This window comes from Heptranchias perlo, chromosome 8 (genome assembly GCF_035084215.1).
Source record: "Heptranchias perlo isolate sHepPer1 chromosome 8, sHepPer1.hap1, whole genome shotgun sequence".
NCBI lineage: Eukaryota > Metazoa > Chordata > Chondrichthyes > Hexanchiformes > Hexanchidae > Heptranchias > Heptranchias perlo.
Genome location: NC_090332.1, coordinates 91,891,328 through 91,912,203, shown reverse-complemented (window position 1 = coordinate 91,912,203; position 20,876 = coordinate 91,891,328). Strand labels below are relative to the sequence as shown.

Genomic DNA, 20,876 nt, shown 5'->3' with positions numbered 1-20,876 from the left:
CCGCACATGAGGAAAACCTAAGTTATTGGTATAAAGGAGGAAAGAACTCGCATTTATGAGCGCCTTATCATGCCTTTGAAATGTCCCCAAGCACTTCACATCCAGTGATGTGTAGTCACTTGTTATAAAAGCAAACTTGAGCCAAGCCTGCGTTTGTATTCTATATTCCCATTTCTGATGCCTATTCCCTCTCCCACCTGGTAGACTGAGGCCTCTTCCGATCATGCTGTGTACCTTTGTACAGTCTCACTCACCTTAAATTGCTGCAGTTTCGATACCACGTCCTCCAGCACCTGGCTGTCATCCTGAAGCTTTGTTGTTACCTTTTTCCACCGTGCTTGAATTGCCTCCAATTCCAGGCCATAGGTCTTTTTAGCATCAGAAGGAGCCAGCTCTTCCTCCAGCCTTTGTATCTCTGCAGCCAGTTTATCCATTTCCGGTTGATGGTTTTTGAATTCATCCCGCAAAGTCTGAGATAAACAAGAGTGTTACTGAGTGACCAGTTACAGCCAGGGATGGGGCAATAATGTTTTGTTTGTGGTCCAATCGCTATTCAATATCATCACAGACCATTAACCTTATCAGGAAACATTATGAAACACATCTTTCGGGATTGTCAAGGATTTGTTGAAGCATTGGAAAGTTTTTGAACACCCCACTGCATCTTTATGTTGACATGTTTATCCAGGATCTAATTCTCACTCCCTTCCCCCAGGAAAAAGCTGTCCAGAGTGAAGTACTGTATAATTTGATAACCTGCCACATACTGTGTAACACTTTAAACAACTTAGGAATTTCCTTTAACTAAGAAGTAGCCACAGTACATTACAAACGTCTGTTCATGACTAGCTGCTCCTTACCTCTGTATGCTTTAATGCATTCTGAACAGCCTCCAGATTAACGATTGCACTCCAATCAGGCCTAACCTGGGCTTCAGACTGATCCAGCAGCATTTTCAGGGTCTTTACAGCATCCAAGTACTGATGGCTCTGCGGACTTTCCAGCCCTTTTAATAAAAGAGAGATTACAATAGACTCAGTGCAGAACAAGACTGCTGCAACAATTACTCTGCAATATTTAAGGATATTACCATAACCAAAATTACAGGGATTTGTGCCATTGCTGTCAGTGCACACATAATTAAGAGAGAGGATGGGTGCAGCAATTATACTGTGTTGCACCATAACTTCTCAAAGCTAAACAATGTGGAGTGCAAAACAAAGGAAATTGCTTTAGAACAGTGCTCAACATAGTTTGTCAGTGTAGTCTGACCTGACCCATGCTATCACTGGGGTGCTTTGCTATTTTGTGACCCATAAAATACTGTATCACGCTGGAGGTATCTGACCAACTGCAAGTCCCTGTTGCATAGAACATTGTGCAAGGAACATGAGACGCTAGGCAGACAAAGTGGGGTGGGGATTGGGGGATGGGGGTGAAGACAGCTGGTCAGGTTCTTCCAGTCCACTTTTATACCTTCTTATAGCCACATACAAGGCAGCACCCAGAAGGGTCTAAGAGGATGTCACCAACTTGCACTCTCAGCAGTGTAGCTATGGTTAACAGGAAGAGACAGGATAATGTGAAAAAACTGGCTAGTAATGGCTCCATAAATAAAATATTCATGTTCTTCCACACATTGCTTATCTTACATTCCTAGAATGACCATAGCGGCAGCAAATTGCTCCCAGGCCCAGCCTTATTCCACAGCTGGTCAATAGGCAAGGCAAGTGAATTCCATTCCAAGTTTACCTCCCTGCTTCAGAGTAAGTAACTCATCTCTGCTTTGCAACTCTACACATGGTGGTTCCAGCTGAGCCAGACTGAATGAGGCAGATACAATAAGGTTCAAAATCAAAGCGAGATGCAGGAACTGACCTCAGTTTCCTCACCAAGGTCAGCAAGCAACAACAGTCACAAAAGTGAGAACGTTTCCACAGTAATAACAGGTAGCAGCAACTGGCTGTTCAGCACTATCCAGGTGAACAAATGGACACTGCAGGATCAGTAACTGCAGCATTGCGCCCAGAGATTCGTGAAGGGTAGGTCACGTCTGACTAATCTAGTTAAATGTTTTGAGGAGGTCACAGGCATGGTGGCTAGGGGAGTGTCTACAGATGCAGTCTATAAGGACTCCCAGAAGGCATTTGATAAGTTCCACACAAGAGATTACTAGAAAAAATAAAAAGGCATGGAATTGGAGCTAACCTTGTGATGTGGGTTGGTAATTGCTTGGGAGGTGGGAGACAGAGACTAGGGTTAAAGGGAACGTTGTCTGATTTGCAGGATGTAACAAATGATGTTCCCCAGGGATCTATACCGGAGCCTCAGCTTTTCACCATAAATATCAATGACTTAGATAAAGGACTAGAGAGTTATAATGCCAAGTTTGCAAATGACACTTAATTAGGAGGCACAGTAAGTTGTGTAGATGGGAGCAGGCAGTTACAAAGAGACAGACAGACTAAGCTAGTGGGCAAAACTGTGGTAGATGGAGTTCAATGTGGGGAAGTGCAAGGTCCAAGAAAGACAAAATCAGAATATTTCCTTTATAGTGAGAAACTCAGAAGGAGCAAATGGGATTTGGGTGTCCACATGCACAGATCACAAAAAGCTAGTGTATGGGTACAAAAAGTAATCAAAAAGGCAAATGGAATGTGGCCTTTATCTCAAGGGGGTTGGAATACAAAAGTGAGGAAATGATGCTTCAGTTGTACAGAGCCTTGGTCAGACTCCATCTGGAGTTTTGGGCACTGTATCTTAGGAAGGATATAATGGCCTTGGAGGGGGTGCAGCACAGATTCACCAGAATCATTAAATTATGAGGGCAGGTTGCATAAACTTGGTTTGTATTCCCTTGAGTTTAGACGGTTGAAGGGTGACTTAATCAAGGTGTTTAAAATGATAAGGGGATTCAACAGAGTAGATATAGAGAAACTATTTCCTCCAGTGGAGAAATCCAGAAGAAAAGGACATAATATAAAAATTAGAGCTAGGTCAGGAGTGAAATCGGGAAGCACTTTTTCACACAAAGGGTACTAGTGGAAATCTGGAACTTGCTCCTCCAAAAGGCTGTGGATGATGAGTCACTGGAGATTCAAGACCGAGATAAATAGATTTTTATTAGGTGGGGGTATCAAGGGATATGGATCAAAGGCAGAATTATGGTACAGATCGACCACCAACTTAAACAATGAGCCAAATGATGTAGTTTGTCACCGCACCACCCCTAATGTGGGTAATTTTATCGGAAATTTAACTGCAATAACCAGATTTAATGAACCAGATTTAGTTAACAGCATAACTGTGCGTGAACATCTATCCAATAGCGATCATAACATGATCAAGTTCAAGGTAGTGTTGAAAGGGAAAAAAGTGAATCAGCTGCTAAGATTCTTGACTTGGGTTAGGCCGACTTCAATGGGATGAGACAGAGACTGTCCACAGTAAACTGGGCAAATCTGTTAATGGGTAAAACGACTGATGATCAGTGGGAAATGTTTAAAGAAACATTTAACGTGATACAGAATCAGTTTATACCCCTGAGGAGCAAGAACTCTACTTGCAAAAAAAAACAGCCATGGACAACTAAAGAGGTAATGGACAGTATAAGACATAAGGAAAGGGCATACAAAAAGGCAAAAAATGGCACAGATCCTGGCGAATGGGAAAGATACAAAGATCAACAAAGGGTCACAAAACAGATAGTAAGGGCTACAAAAAGAGAGTTTGAAAAGAAACTTGCAAGGGATAGCAAAACCAAAACGAAGAACTTTTATAGTTACATTAGGAAAAAGAGGCTGGTCAGGAGCAGTGTTGGCCCCTTAAAAACTGAAAGTGGGGATATTGTCATTGACAATGGGGAAATGGCGGACATGTTAAATAATTACTTTGCGTATTTATAGTAGAGAAAGAGGATAGCATGCCTGAAATCCCAAGAAAACTAATATTGAATCGGGGACAGGGACTTGATAAAATTAACATAAGTAAAACAACAGTAATGAAGAAAATAATAGCACTAAAGAGTGACAAATCCCCAGGACCAAATAGTTTCCATTCCAGGGTTTTAAAGGAAGTAGGTGAGCACATTGCAGATGCCCTAACTATAACCTTTCAAAGTTCTCTAGATTCAGGAACTGTCCCTCTGGATTGGAAAATCGCACATATCACTCCGCTTTTTAAGAAAGGAGAGAGAGGGAAACCAGGGAATTATAGACCAGTTAGCCTAACATCTGTTGTGGGGAAAATGCTGGAGTCTATAATTAAGGATAGGGTGACTGAACACCTCGAGAATTTTCAGTTAATCAGAGAGAGCCAACATGGATTTGTGAAAGGTAGGTCATGCCTGACAAACCTGATTGAATTTTTTGAAGAGGTGACTAAAGTAGTGGACAGGGGAATGTCAATGGATGTTATTTATATGGTCTTCCAGAAGGCATTTGATAAGGTCCCACATAAGAGACTGTTAGCTAAGATAGAAGCCCATGGAATCAAGGGAAAAGTACGGACTTGGTTAGGAAGTTGGCTGAGCGAAAGGCGACAGAGTAGGGATAATGGGTAGGTACTCATATTGGCAGGATGTGACTATTGGAGTCCCGCAGGGATCTGTCTTAGGGCCTCAATTATTCACAATATTTATTAACGACTTAGATGAAGGCATAGAAAGTCTCATATCTAAGTTTGCCGATGACACAAAGATTGGTGGCATTGTAAGCAGTGTAGATGAAAACATAAAATTACAAAGGGATATTGATAGATTAGGTGAATGGGCAAAACTATGGCAAATGGAATTCAATGTAGACAAATGTGAGGTCATCCACTTTGGATCAAAAAAGGAAACAGGGTACTTTCTAAATGGTAAAAAGTTAAAAACAGTGGATGTTCAAAGGGACTTAAGGGTTCAGGTACACAGATCATTGAAGTGTCATGAACAGGTGCAGAAAATAATCAATAAGGCTAATGGAATGCTGGCCTTTATATCTAGAGGACTGGAGTACAAGGGGGCAGAAGTTATGCTGCAGCTATACAAAACCCTGGTTAGACCACACCTGGAGTACTGTGAGCAGTTCTGGGCACCTCACCTTCGGAAGGACATATTGGCCTTGGAGGGAGTGCAGCGTAGGTTTACTAGAATGATACCAGGACTTCAAGGGTTAAGTTACGAGGAGAGATTACACAAATTGGGGTTGTATTCTCTAGAGTTTCGAAGGTTAAGGAGTGATCTGATCGAAGTTTATAAGATATTAAGGGGAACGGATAGGGTGGATAGAGAGAAACTATTTCCGCTGGTTGGGGATTCTCGGAGTGGGGGCACAGTCTAAAAATTAGAGCCAGACCTTTCAGGAGTGAGATTAGAAAATATTTCTACACCCAAAGGGTGGTAGAAGTTTGGAACTCTCTTCCGCAAACGGCAATTGATACTAGCTCAATTGCTAAATTTAAATCTGAGACAGATAGCTTTTTGCCAACCAAAGGTATTAAGGGATATGGGCCAAAGGCAGGTATATGGAGCTCAATCACAGATCAGCCATGATCTTATCAAATGGCGGAGCGGGCATGAGGGGCTGAATGGCCTACTCCTGTTCCTACGTTTCACTGCAGTGACACCAGCTCTTTCACAAACAGAAAACTGAAGAACAAAAATGCCTCAGAAAGTAACAAACGTGTCAGTGACTTCACAGTTTGCTTCAGGATAATTGCATTAAGAGGCCCACTCACCTGCTTGTCCCTGCTGTTTGCTCTGTAGCTTCTGTAGGACTGATCTGAACCGGTTGCTAAAACTATTAAGGTCCTCCTGAAGGAAGCGCGGAGCTCCAGAATCACTGCTAAGCACTTCACCACGAGCCATTAGTTTCTCTACACGTGGAGCTAGGTCAGTCAATTGTTTCATTTCATACTGCAAAGGAAAATGGCTACATGATCCAAAACTACATCACATTCTTATGGAGTTACTTCTCCCTGAACTGTAAACAATGAGCCAAATGATGTAGTTTGTCACCACCACCTGCTAACTTGGGTAATTTTATCGGAAATTTAACTGCAATAGTGAGAAACAAAATAATTGGTGGTTGAGACCAAGACAAGGGGCTGTAACTTACTCCAATTATGCAGAGTGAGTCGTAATACACGAGAGTACACTTACCTCTAACACAAGTTATGGCATTAGTGTACAGTCTTCCTGGTATTTTTAGTTCAGGTTTTGCCAGCAATCTATCCATGGTGTGCAAGGATGAACAATCAGTATCAAAGCTTTTAAGAATCAGCTTTATATTACCCTAATTCACTCAGAGTTAACCACACTAAGTAAATGCAATAGGCATATAATAACCCAGTTAGGTTCTTTTTTTTTCCTTCCCAAAGTTGTCATTTATCAAAGGTGCAAAGCATCTAAAACTGGAAGGTCAGGAGTGACTGGCTGCACTTTTCCTTTCCTCTATCCTTGTTCCCCACAATCACCACCACACCCCTATAGGATTATCCTGCATCCATACTATGCTCCATTCAGAAGCTAGGCCAAAGCAGGTAAAGCACTCCCAATTAAGGTGAGCAAACTGGAGTGAAAGATCGCCCTTAGAAGCTGAGCACACCTACTGTTGGCTCACAGTGACTTTTAAATACAGCCTGCCTAAAGAATAATTCCAGGTTAAAGATATGCTACAATCCAACAATTTAAGTCTCACTTAATGTCAGTCAGCCAGTATATAAACAATAGATATTTCTGACAGTATCAAAAAAGTCAACATCATGTATTTTTAAACTGAAATTTGAGGGTGTGGGAAAATTAACTCATTCTCTCCTTTATACCTTTCCATTCTTCCTTACTGTGTCCAATGAAGATTTAATATGCAGAATATAACTGGGAGGCAATTGTTATTGCTATTATGGCCGCTCTAAGTCTGTGCTGAGAATACTGCTGTTAATGGGAAAGCTGCTGAATTATCAGTAATCAGTTGGCTAGCATTTTTGGTGTGTTTTTGCGAACTTTCATTCCTGATTTTGAATTGACACTTGGTCAGATGTCACAAGAACATTTTGTACAATCTATCAGATCGCAATCCAGATTTCATATTATTCAGCTGAAACACAGCATCAGTATGACACAGCAGGCCAGAAAGGAAGATGAAAAAGGAAAGGGGAAGGTAAATTAAGAAAAACTAGAGAGAGAAAACCAATCTAAAAACAGAAAATACTCAGCAAGTCAGGCAGCATCTGTGGAGAAAGAAACAGAGTTAACGTTTCAGGTCGATGACCTTTGGTGAGAACTGTTTAAAGATTACACACAGCCAGGGAAAGTGGTAGGGTGGGGTGAAGGAAAGAACAAAAGGGAGGGACTCTGATAGGGTGGAGGGCAGAAGTGATTAAATGACAAAAGGAATGATGGTGAGAAAACCAATAGTTGACCAGCTACAACTACCTAACATCAGAATACTGTGCAATAAGATTCGTGACCCACCCGATTTCCTTCTATTTTGTCCTCCATTCTCCTGAATGCTGGAGTGCAGTTCATTGAATGTCAACAGCCTTCCGATGTCTCACCCAAGTACCTGCTCTTCATGTATGAGCTCATTGGATGCCAATAGATCATTTGACTGTCAAACATGTAACTGGCAAATTCAATCCAATCCTCGGCAGACATGCACACTTTGTAATGGGGAGGCCTGGACAGAGTGTTATTCAGCTTCGGCATGACAGCCTCAGGATTTATACTCCACTCATCTGACAACACTGCTCAGGATTTTGCTTGCTTTGTTAATTGCTACTCTACAATAACCACCAGAGATGGTAAATGTTGAACCTACTCTTACACCAGATTACTGTCAGCCTCTCCTCCAACTAATTTGACACCTTTTATTACGCTTGCATTTATGTCTGTATTAAATTTAGTCTTCTATAATTCTGCCTACTTGCTAATTTTGTCTACTTTCATCTCTATTTCCTTGGTTACTTAATCAGACTAAACTGCACCTCTAATTTAGTACCATTTGTGAATTTAGCCGACTTGTATCGAATCCAGACTGTTTAAGTAGATTAGAAACTGTACTCAGTCCCTCTCCCCAGTCCAACCTCACCTCCCTAGCTCGCACCTGAACTTTCCTCTCCCTTAGCCAATTCCTTATTCAGCTCCAAGTTTTCTTACTTCCATAACATTTGAAATTGCCTGTTAATCCATTTAGGATCAAGTTTATTTAGTCTACGCTTACTTCTCCTTTCTATGTACTTATCCTGCATCCTCAGATGTATACGCCTAAAGGTATTCCTTTTTCCTCAGCTGCAGTTTTCTGGGGTTGAATTGTTGCCGCTCTTCCTCATTCCCTTCAATCAAACTATGCAACAATACCCTACAGTACAGAGAGCCACTCACCTGACAGGGCTCCTTCATTGTGTGAATGGGCTTCCCTGTTGTGGCACTGGCCGCATTCTTCAGCCAATCTTCTTTGGATTTCACAGTCTTTTCAAGCTCTTGTAGCTCTTGATAAGTACTGTTAATATCCTCTTGATACTGCATCTTACTTCTCAGCGTGTCCATTTGCTGGTTGTTATCTTTCCATTCCAATGACACTTTCTCCAGTACGTGCTTTACTTCCTCTGTTGACAGCCCTCCTGCAAGAAGTTTACATTTCACAAACATTATACTGCACAACCAGGTGGACAACATGGTTAATTGCAGGCTAAACAAAGCTTGATCTGCTTTCTATTTACTTTAGTTTTACTTAACCAGAAAAGACTGGGAGGGTAGATAATCTCATCACTATTTGTAAATGTGAGTATAAAGAAAACATTCCAATTGAATTGCAAATAGGAAACAGGAAACTCTCCTCCTTTTCCCCCCAACTCCAAATTCATATTGTCAGCCACATGCCAATCAATGTGCCCTCTTTAGTAATTGTTTTGTTTTGACCCAAGTCTTGAATTATGTTTGAAACTATCCCCAAGCACACAAGAGTCAAAAGGTGCAACTTACATTGATGCTTCCCTTACACTTTTGTTTTGCTGCTGAATGCTCCATCTTTAGCAACGAACTGACTGCGTAAACAAGGTGATGCTCCTGCTGACGCTGCAGGCTAGTCCTCTCGCCAAAAGCGGTGGCTTCCACTGGTGCGTCAGGCAGTAGCACCATCCCTGATGGCAGAACAAACAGTCACAGTCCCCAGGAGAAGGGGGAGTTGAATCATGGACGCCAGTCTCTCAGACTCCAATCTAAAGAGATGGTCATATGAAAATAGCTTGCTGTCCCAAAAAGACCATCTCCGGCTGCACGAGCACCCAGCACCACTTTAAAGCATGCACAATTACTTTAGAGTAAAACGGAGTAGAATACAAAGAGTTTCAGCAAATGAACTTTAACCCATTCAGGAATCTATAATTGTCCCAAGAACTTGCATTTATATAGTATTCCTCAAGTCAGAAAGGTATCTCTGAGCTTCACAGGGTGGGGACAAAAATTCCAATACGCGGTGAACTGCAGGGAAACATTCTGACCTAGAAGCAGATTTTAATCATTCTTCGAACAGCTTCTACGGAGAAATAAGAACTGGGCAGTTGGGGAGGGGGCCGGGGTGTGGGGAGGAAGAGAGAGGGAGAGGGAGAGAGGGAGAGAGAGAGAAAAACCAAAACATACGAATTAGGCTATTCACTTAAGTCTTTGGCGTGAATTTCCAGCATGTCTATTGCTATCGTAAAATAATTGTGCAGACAATAATTCATATGTCCAATGATTGGAAGGACATCTTGCTGTTATAAGAATTCACTAAATCTAGGAAACAATTCCTTTTTTATTTGAAGCTGAGAATATTTCTACAATCAGGCTTTACAGTTAATTGATGTGGTTTTTATAATCTGAAGGGAACTTGAAAGTAAAACCACCCAAAAGTCAATCCGTTTAATCCTTCATTTGATTTCATGCTGGGGTAGCACATGGTTATAACACATCAGACAGTGTGCTGCTCAAATGCTCCAAAGCCATAAATGCTTCCTGCCTTCCTGTGTTGCATTGCTCTCATCATGGAGCCTTGGGGTCATGTATAAAGTTTAAATCAATGTACCAACTAATTTGCATATATCTGAGGTTGCTAATGCTAATTTAGGATTTATCCATCAATGAGGCGAAAAGCAGCCCTTTCCAAAGCTCCAGACCAACAAAATTCAAACAGGACAAGCCAAAAAAAAATACAAGCTCAAATAAGACTGTTGCCTGACCATTAAAGGCTAGATTTTGGGACTTGGAGCCACATGGTCCAGGGGCTGTAGTTTGGACACCCCTAAAGGTGACATAATCCCAGTTTTTACATCAACAGCAGCAGTATTTGGAAGTAATATTAAGCCTTTAAATAATTGATTGTGGTACCTTGGGCAGTAATCCATTATTTTCCAGTTCTAAATTTGATTTTTTTTTCCCCTGCTTATCTCTCATTTGTTAAACTTTAGATTTAATTTAATTAATTTTGACCTAATGATGTAAAGCCACACAAAAACATACACTGCAAACTTCACACAACACTAATTGAAAATGAAGCTGGAAAGATTTCTGTAAAACTTCTCAACACACAAAAACAGAACTTTCATTGTTCAGCAACTTCAGCTGCTTTTATGCTGTTCCTTTCATTCAAATTCCAGAAGCCTGATGTCTGTGAGCAAGCCCCCGGAGTTCTGCTTTAAATCAGTTTTCTGTTGCCCAGCAGCAGACTTGAAGACCCAATCTGGGCTACGGAAAATGCGCTGAACAGCATAGCCAGGACTCAATCAAAACCACTGTATAAATATAACAACTAGAGTCTTTAACACAGTAAAACATCCCAAAGTGCTTAATAGGAGTGCAATCAGACAATAATACAACTATGAATTCAACCCATCAGCTTCAGAACAAATCGTCCTCCTGCTATCATCACTATCTGTTAAACATGTTCCATGGCAGGCAGGCAGTCTTCCCCAAACCATACAACAAACTCTTTGTGCCTGAACGTCCAAGCCACTTTTTTTTTTAAATCACAGAAAAGCCGTCTCACAGGTGATTCCATTTTGCAGAATATCTGATGAAGGGGCTACACCCAAGCGTTAACCTACGTTTTCTGTCTGAAGATGCTGACTCACCTGCTGTGTATTTCCAGCATTTTCTGTTTTTATTTCAGATTCTGTCTTTTTTAATTTTTCCATTTGATAATGGACATTAGTCAGCAGGCTCCAAACATCTGACCCTGACTACACCACATGAGAAATCAATGCATGGTCATTTACCACAACTTCTCCATCTAAATACAGTCTGCCTGCAGAAATACTACTCGATAAACTAATTTATATGTTCCAATTAAATATTTGTTGGAACACTACTGAACAAGAATTTGAACTATGCTCATGACAATTAGACTTAAAATGGTTTTACCTTTCGCCATCGGTTCAAGCAGGGTCTGTCCCACATGCTTTATTTCCCTCATTTGTTTCTCATTTTCAGCCTTTTCTTTTTCCAGAGCCTAGAGAGGCACCAACCACAAATTATTTCAACAAATTTAAGGCCACTGTGTTTAGACATCACTAATTTATTGAAACAGATAGCCAGTCTTACCCATGAATAATATTCAAATCACTTTATTCTTTAATCGTTTTGCTCTTACAATGGACTATTAATACATTTTCAAGTACTTTATATTCTTCAAATATTGATAGCATTGGTAAACAAAGCATAATCTTTAATAAAAACCTGAATGTTTCAAGCTTTATAATGAACAATGTTTCGTTAACAGTTGTTGCTCTTTAACTCTGCTAGTGCTGGTTTCTTAAGATCACCAACAGGTCTGTCAGTGTGTTCAGCTAGGCTTCCAGAAAGCTGTAAACCGACAGGAGGTTCACTCAGGCCAAATAGTGGCCACTGCAGAAATTACTCACATTTCACAACAGCAGGAAACCGGTTTGCACATTCCAAAAATGGCCCTTAGTTTCCCAAATATTTTTACATCAACTGCATCAGGCTTCCTTTATTTATTTACTTATTGCAGAATCTTTCCTAATGTAAGCAACAGCCAAGGCTGTAGTTTTAATGGTCAGGATACAGAACTCTATTACAGCGAATCACTTTGCCAAATCCCTCCAATATCCACAGCACTGTTAAATTTTACAAACTCTGTCAGATAATTACACATAGCCGTTTGTTCTGCATCTCATAAAATTTCTCACTTTAAAATGGCTATCAACTGATAGGCGAGCGTTTTGCCATCACTTCCCCTCCAAACTGAAGCAAGTAAATCTGCTGCAAGGGACTGGCATGTCAAACAACAATCATGAGGAAGAAATGTGGTGAATATCAGAACCAATGGTGGGACTCCCGATGAATTTAGGTATCTTACCATGTTCTATTTTGCAACCAAACAGGATTTTAAACACACAGCAACTGGGAGAAATAGGGCTCTAGGGCTCACACCTAGTCCTTTACGGGACTACAGGGACAGGAACAGACACCTGGGGGTGTATGTACACAAATCTTTGAAGGTGGCAGGACAAGTTGAGAAGGCCATTAAAAAAGCATATAGGATCCTGGGCTTTATTAATAGAGGCATAGAGTACAAAAGCAAGGAGATTATGCTAAACCTTTATAAAACACTGGTTAGGCCCCAGCTGGAGTATTGTGTCTAATTCTGGGCACCGCACTTTAGGAAAGATGTCAAGGCCTTAAGAGAGGGCGCAGAAGAGATTTACTAGAATGGTTCCAGGGATGAGGGACTTCAGTTATGTGGAGAGACTGAAGAAGCTGGGATTGTTCTCCTTACAGCAGAGTAGGTTACGGGGAGATTTAATAGAGGTTTTCAAAATCATGAACAGTTTGATAGAGTGAATAAGGACAAACTATTTCCAGTGGCAGAAGGGGTGGCAACCAGAGGTCACAGATTTAAGGCAAAAGAACCAGAGCCGACATGAAGAAACATTTTTTACATAGAGTTGATGATGATCTGGAATGCACTGCCTGAAAGGGCGGTGGAAGCAGATTCAATAACAACTTTCAAAAGGGAACTGGATAAATAGTTGGAAGGGAAAACATTTACAGGGCCATGCAGAAAGAGCAGGGACTAATTGGATTTCTCTTTCAAAGAGCAGGCACAGTCACGGTGGGCCAGATGGCCTCCTTCTGTGCTGTATCATACTATGAAAACTGTCCTGAAACATTCCAAAAACCTGCAGTGAAGATAACCCCCACCTCCCCCCAACCTTCTCCAATGGTGCTGTTTTATGTTGGATACAGTCCCACAGGTGTCAACTACCCTTTGGGACTTTGATCAAGCAACCATTATTTTTATGACAGCCCATACACACTATATAGTGATGGGGGATGGTCATAGCCTGATCCTGTCCTCGCATGACATCCATATTTGTGTACTTCTCAGCAGGGATCTCTGGATAGCAATGGGAAGCCCCAATGCTGTCAAATTCCCACCCACCCCCACCTTTGCACAGAGGCAATCATAGTACCCCAAGACAAGAATTGTAACACATTCATCTGCTAGCACTTCTATTTACAAACGAAAATGGTACGCACTCATGAAAATAAATCTAAAGACGCTTTTATAGTGTGCAAAACCTACTAGGATCCCAAAGCTGTGGGTTCCGTGCATCAGTGATGTCGGCAGTCAGTCTCAGTGAGTCCTGGCAGATTTACATTTGGTTTGCAGCTAACTACACAAAACCTGTGCTCCAGAAATCCAGTGGCACAAGAGCAATCTAGTTGCACCTCATGATATGGGTATCACTGACATACGTGAAGGTAATGAAAAAATACAGCACTACCTCTCCTCCGATCTTGCCAGATATTATCCTATAAAGGAGCACATTGAGAACAGATCCTGCCTCATCTGAAATCATAACTGGCTGACTTGGCGTTTCCTTAAATACCAAATCTCAATTAACAAACTAAAAAGTCTCCATTTATTTTTTTTCTCCAAAAAACAGTCTCTGGAATTGCAGCATTACCTTCATCTTATTCTTCATGCCAGAAATATCTTTCTTCCTGCTGAAGTTGTTGAACATCATGGCTTGAATCTCAGACTTCGATTTGCCAATCCAGTTCAGAAGCTCACGAGTATCTACATCGAACCTGGAAATAAAGTAATGCAAGTGCCTTGGTGCAGTCATTAGAATAAGAGACTGAACAGCATTTCCAACTGTGTTGCAGAAAGGAAACAATGATTTAATCAGGCAGATCTGACACCCATGATACTTCAGTTAAGTTCTGCGCATATTAACTATAATGGTGCGCCTTTTTCTACGGACAAAATAAGCATGTTTTCGAATTCCTGTACTTTTTCGGGGGTGGGGGGGGCTTGTACAGGGACTCCCTTCTAAAAAATATGTGCATTAATGTTGGGTTAGAACAGGATTGGGTTTGGCTTTGATGGGTTCCTAGTTGATTATCCTAATGCTCTATTCTAGGTTGCAAATGAAGAATGGGCACTGAGGCGAATAGTTGATGGCTGGAAACTCCAGTCGGACGATACCCCAACTTTCCATGCCACTTTCATGGGTGTGGAGGTAGGGGGAGATTGTGCATGTGTTTACACTCCGATGGCAGAGGTTATTTACTGAGGTTGATTAAGAACGTGGACAGCATTATGCTCTTATTTTTCCCGGGTATCTGGTTTGGCTGTTATGCTTAATGTGGTTCCATTTTTGGCAACATTTTACCACCTTCCACCAAATACACACTGTATTGATTTCAATGTTTTATTAACAATCCTTTTAACCACCCTAAACATTCACTCCCTTCACCACTAGCGCACTGTGGCTGCAGTGTGTACCATCCACAGGATGCACTGCAGCAACTCGCCAAGGCTTCTTCGACAGCACCTCCCAAACCCGCGACCTCCACCACCTAGAAGGACAAGGGCAGCAGGCACATGGGAACAACACCACCTGCACGGTCCCCTCCAAGTCACACACCATCCCGACTTGGAAATATATCGCCGTTCCTTCATCGTCGCTGGGTCAAAATTCTGGAACTCCCTTCCTAACAGCACTGTGGGAGAACCTTCACCACACGGACTGCAGCGGTTCAAGAAGGCGGCTCACCACCACCTTCTCAAGGGCAATTAGGGATGGGCAATAAATGCCGGCCTCGCCAGCGACGCCCACATCCCATGAATGAATTTTTAAAAATCCACTCGAGTCGAACAAAATTACTTCTCAAAATAAAAAAAACAGATGAAAAATACACAGATCAGTCCGCGTCTGTAAAGAGAGATTAACCTCTCATCGGAACCTGGTTTCTGATGAATAGTTAAATCTGAAACCATCACCTGTCTTTCTCTTTTTAGATGCTGACTGACTTATGTATTTCCAGCATTTTCTCATTTTGTTTCAGATTATTTTAAAACACTTAATTTGTCAAAACATTTTTTTTTATTCGTTCATGGGACTTGGGCGTGGCTGGTGAGGCCGGCATTTATTGCCCATCCCTAATTGCCCTCGAGAAGGTGGTGGTGAGCCGCCTTCTTGAACCGCTGCAGTCCGTCTGGTGAAGGTTCTCCCACAGTGCTACTAGGAAGGGAGTTCCAGGATTTTGACCCAGCGACGATGAAGGAACGGCGATATATTTCCAAGTCGGGATGGTGTGTGACTTGGAGGGGAACGTGCAGGTGGTGTTGTTCCCATGTGCCTGCTGCTCTTGTCCTTCTAGGTGGTAGAGGTCGCGGGTTTGGGAGGTGCTGTCAAAGAAGCCTTGGCGAGTTGCTGCAGTGCATCCTGTGGATGGTACACACTGCAGCAACTGTGCGCCGGTGGTGAAGGGAGTGAATGTTTAGGATGGTGGATGGGGGTGCCAATCAAGCGGGCTGCTTTGTCCTGGATGGTGTCGAGCTTCTTGAGTGTTGTTGGAGCTGAACTCATCCAGGCAAGTGGAGAGTATTCCATCTCACTCCTGACTTGTGCCTTGTAGATGGTGGAAAGGCTTTGGGGAGTCAGGAGGTGAGTCACTCGCCACAGAATACCCAGCCTCTGACCTGCTCTTGTAGCCACAGTATTTATATGGCTGGTCCAGTTAACTTTCTCATCAATGGTGACCCCCAGGATGTTGATGGTGGGGGATTCGGCGATGGTAATGTCGTTGAATGTCAAGGGAAGGTGGTTAGACTCTCTCTTGTTGGAGATGGTCATTGTCTGGCGCGAATGTTACTTGCCACTCATGAGCCCAAGCCTGGATGTTGTCCAGGTCTTGCTGCATGCAGGCTCGGACTACTTCATTATTTGAGGGGTTGCGAATGGAACTGAACACTGTGCAATCATCAGCGAACATCCCCATTTCTGACCTTATGATGGAGGGAAGGTCATTGATGAAGCAGCTGAAGATGGTTGGGCCTAGGACACTGCCCTGAGGAACTCCTGCAGCAATGTCCTGGGGCTGAGGTGATTGGCCTCCAACAACCACTGCCATCTTCCTTTGTGCTAGGTATGACTCCAGCCACTGGAGAGTTTTCCCCCGATTCTCATTGATTTCAATTTTACTAGGGCTCCTTGGTGCCACACTCGGTCAAATGCTGCCTTGATGTCAAGGGCAGTCACTCTCACCTCACCTCTGGAATTCAGCTCTTTTGTCCATGTTTGGACCAAGGCTGTAATGAGGTCTGGAGCAGAGTGGTCCTGGCAGAACCCAAACTGAGCATCGGTGAGCAGGTTATTGGTGATGATGTGGAGATGCCGGTGATGGACTGGGGTTGACAATTGTAAACAATTTTACAACACCAAGTTATAGTCCAGCAATTTTATTTTAAATTCACAAGCTTTCGGAGGCTTCCTCCTTCCTCAGGTGAACGAAATGAAATCCTCGAAATGAAATCGCAATCAGGTTATTGGTGAGTAACTGCTGCATGATAACACTGTCGACGACACCTTCCATCACTTTGCTGCTGATTGAGAGTAGGCTGATGGGGCGGTAATTGGCTGGATTGGATTTGTCCTGCTTTTTGTGGACAGGACATACCTGGGCAATTTTCCACATCGTCGGGTAGATGCCAGTGTTGTAGCTGTACTGGAACAGCTTGGCTGGAGGCACAGATAATTTTGGAGCACAAGTCTTCAGCACTACAGCCGGAATGTTGTCGGGGCCCATAGCCTTTGCTGTATTCAGTGCACTCAGCCGTTTCTTGATATCACGTGGAGTGATTCGAATTGGCCGAAGACTGGCTTCTGTGATGGTGGGGATATCGGGAGGAGGCCGAGATGGATCATCCACTCGGCACTTCTGGCTGAAGATGGTTCCAAACGCTTCAGCCTTGTCTTTTGCACTCACGTGCTGGACTCCGCCATCATTGAGAATGGGGATGTTTACAGAGCCTCCTCCTCCCGTTAATTGTTTAATTGTCCACCACCATTCACGACTGGATGTGGCAGGACTGCAGAGCTTTGATCTGATCAGTTGGTTGTGGAATCGTTTAGCTCTGTCTATAGCATGTTGCTTCTGCTGTTTAGCATGCATGTAGTCCTGAGTTGTTGCTTCACCAGGTTGGCACCTCATTTTTCAGTACGCCTGGTGCTGCTCCTGGCATGCTCTTCTACACTCTTCATTGAACCAGGGTTGATCCCCTGGCTTGTTGGTAATGGTAGAGTGAGGAATATGTCGGGCCACGAGGTTACAGATTGTGCTGGAATAAAATTCTGCTGCTGATCCATGAGGCGCTGTGGGCCATCTAGATCTGTTCTGAATCTATCCCATTTAGCACGGTGGTAGTGCCACACAACACGTTGGATGGTGTCCTCAGTGTGAAAACGGGACTTCGTCTCCACAAGGACTGTGCGGTGGTCACTCCTACCAAAACTGTCATGGACAGATGCATTTGCGACAGGTAGATTGGTGAGGACGAGGTCAAGTAAGTTTTTCCTTCGTGTTGGTTCGCTCACCACCTGCCGCAGGGCCATACTGTCAGCTATGTCCTTCAGGACTCGGCCAGCTCGGTCAGTAGTGGTGCTACTGAGCCACTCTTGGTGATGGACATTGAAGTCCCCCACCCAGAGTACATTCTGTGCCCTTGCTACCCTCAGTGCTTCCTCCAAGTGAAGTTCAACATGGAGGAGGACTGATTCATCAGCTGAGGGTGGTAATCAGCAGGAGGTTTCCTTGTCCATGTTTGACCTGATGCCATGAGATTTCATGAGGTCCAGAGTCAGTGTTGAGGACTCCCAGGGCCACTCCCTCCTGACTGTATATCACTGTACCACCACCTCTGGTCGGTCTGTCCTGCCGATGGGACAGGACATACCCAGGGATGGTGATGGAAGAGTCTGGGATGTTGGCTGAAAGGTATGATTCTGTGAGTATGGCTATGTCAGGCTGTTGCTTGATTAGTCTGTGGGACAGCTCTCCCAATTTTGGCACAAGTCTCCAGATGTTAGTGAGGAGGACTTTGCAGGGTCGACTGGGCTTGGTTTGCTGTTGTCGTGTTCGGCGCCTGGAGGTCCGATGCCGGGTGGTCCGTCCGGTTTTATTCTTATTGTGACTTTTTGTAGCGAGATTTTACAACTGAGTGGCTTGCTTGGCCATTTCAGAGGGCAATTAAGAATCAACCACATTGCTGTGGGTCTGGAGTCACATATCGGCCAGATCGGGTAAGGATGGCAGGTTTCCTTCCCTGAAGGACAGTAGTGAACCAGATGGGTTTTTATGACAATCCAGTAGTTTCATGGCCACCATTACTGATACTAGTATTTTAATACCAGATTTTATTTAATGAATTGAACTGAATTAATTTAATTTAAATTCCCCATCTGCCGTGGTGGGATTTGAACTCATGACTCCTGATTATTAGTCCAGGCCTCTGGATTATTAGTCCAGTAACATAACCACTATGCTACTGTACCCTATCTCTAACTCTGCTGTTTCTTAATACTCAATTTCTTCTGGAGTATCAATGTCCAATACTCGTCTGTGTCTGGGTATCATGTGGAAAACTAAGTGAAATACATGGAATTAAAAGACCTCATCTTACTTTTTCTTGGATTCCATATCCACGTGAAGTTGTCTTTTCTTGGGTGGTGGAGGAGGGGCCAATTCCTGCTTCTGAACTGCCTGCTCTGTTCCCAGAACTTCCATCGGACTAACACAGGTCATTCCTGACTCATACACTGCCCGAGACACCTGTGGGGGAAGTGGGGATGGGGGGAACAAGAGAAAGAAATGAAAAGTGTAAGAATTCACAAAATATCTCTGCCACTCTTGGAAAGATTTTAAAAAGTACACATTTGAAATCCCTTAAGCTAGATATCAAGAATTCATTGGGCAAAATCACTGCTGTGAACCTAAATCCTACTCCCCATCATAGCACAGCTCACTGGCGTACCTACACGCTATGCTAACAGATCACCTTAAACATTGGTTCCTAAACTTATGTTTCTCTTTCACAGCAACATCCACATTGTATCATTTTAGCATGTTGCATACATCCCAAATCCTTGTGTTCATTACTTAACTTTGTGAATTTCCACATACATTGTAAATAACACGTGCGACTACCTAAGTTTTTACACAGCATGAAGGAAAAAATGATTTAGTTACTTGAATACTCTAAACACAAACTGTTCCATATTATACGAAGAGTGATATTTCGGCCCAATGGTACAGTGCACTACTATACAGACACACCGCACCAAAGAACAATGAACAGCATTTTATCCATTCCCCTACTCCAACCCAACTCCCTAATCACACCTGAAGATGTCTGAGTGGAATGTAAAGGGAGTCAAACTCTAACACCAAGATTAGGTCCAACAGGAAGCTGGGAGAGATCTGGAAACTGGTCAGCTACCAATCGTCGCTGTCAGAAAGCAGCGCCTGGTCACTTGGGAGGAAGAGAAAATAATTGGCAAAAACATTTTTTTCCCCCAAGAGCAAAAATATACCAACTGTGCCTTGCAAAGTGAGCTCTTAGAAACAGGCCATGTAACGAAGAAGTTTATGGCTTGTAAACTAGCAAACCTCTCAGTCCCCAAAGGGCTATGGTTACACAGTTTAGCAGTCACACAAAGATGGTCACATAAATACATTTTAAATTACTATTGATTGGAAAGAAAATAATGACGCTGAAAAGAAAAGTTTACTTAAAAGGTGCTACAAGACTGTTACACAACCAAGGGACTCAAGTGTCATCCAAGCATGAAAGCTAGGTCCAAAGAATTCACGATCATCTGAATCTTAAGATTGTGTAACTTGCTGAACATGATTATTATTTAATAGACATAATGGTCAGGCACTTTTTTCCTGCAAGTCCACAGCAATTGCAGTTTCCAAAACTACAAATGACATAACCATCGTTATACCCAGAAAATTGTTACCACAGGACAGAAGACAAATAATTCTAAGCCAAAGGGAATGTAAGGTAAGTGCTCACGCAAGCTGAGAAGCAATTCCAGTTATAATAGGAAGCTTAACTAGAGAGAAGGTAAACTGAAGGAGCAAAGGATTTTAAGGAATCCTACACTGCTCGGAAAAGACAAACATCAGATTACAGATGGAACATACCAAATACCTTACAAACCAAAGAATGCTCTGAGCATTTGCAGAGAAATAGCAGGTGGAGATGCCACACTAAGCTGAATAAGGATTTCAAACACATGAATAGAGAGTTTCTCAAAGGAACATGGTGCCTTGGGTGAAAGGTCATCCTTCAAGGAGATATGCAATAAATCAGAAAGTAGAGATGGGACAGATGGATTAGATATGCTCCGTCCTGGGGCACAAGCCTACAGCGGTAAACTCATCCACCACTGCTGCTCAAGAGCATGTTGGAAAGTCAACCTCTGCGGGCTGAAGGACTGGCCACTTACTGTAACCAAATTAAGTTTGAAACCTATTCAGTGTCTTTCCCCAGATCTCTGAACAGCCCGTTTACGGAAATACTGCTTCAGGAAAATAT

General features: G+C 42.7%; 1 protein-coding gene across 1 annotated transcript in view; it reads right to left on the bottom strand.

Moving 5' to 3' along the window:
- Window positions 1–20,876, bottom strand: part of utrn (utrophin) — a 664,298-nt gene that overhangs the window by 484,260 nt on the left and 159,162 nt on the right. The window contains exons 17-23 of the mRNA XM_067989572.1: window positions 18,954–19,102; window positions 13,951–14,074; window positions 11,378–11,465; window positions 8,363–8,601; window positions 5,719–5,896; window positions 861–1,006; window positions 255–470 (exon numbers count right to left, since the gene is read on the bottom strand). Of these exons, the coding sequence (XP_067845673.1) occupies window positions 255–470; window positions 861–1,006; window positions 5,719–5,896; window positions 8,363–8,601; window positions 11,378–11,465; window positions 13,951–14,074; window positions 18,954–19,102 (1,140 nt within the window). The remainder of the gene's footprint in view (window positions 1–254; window positions 471–860; window positions 1,007–5,718; window positions 5,897–8,362; window positions 8,602–11,377; window positions 11,466–13,950; window positions 14,075–18,953; window positions 19,103–20,876) is intronic.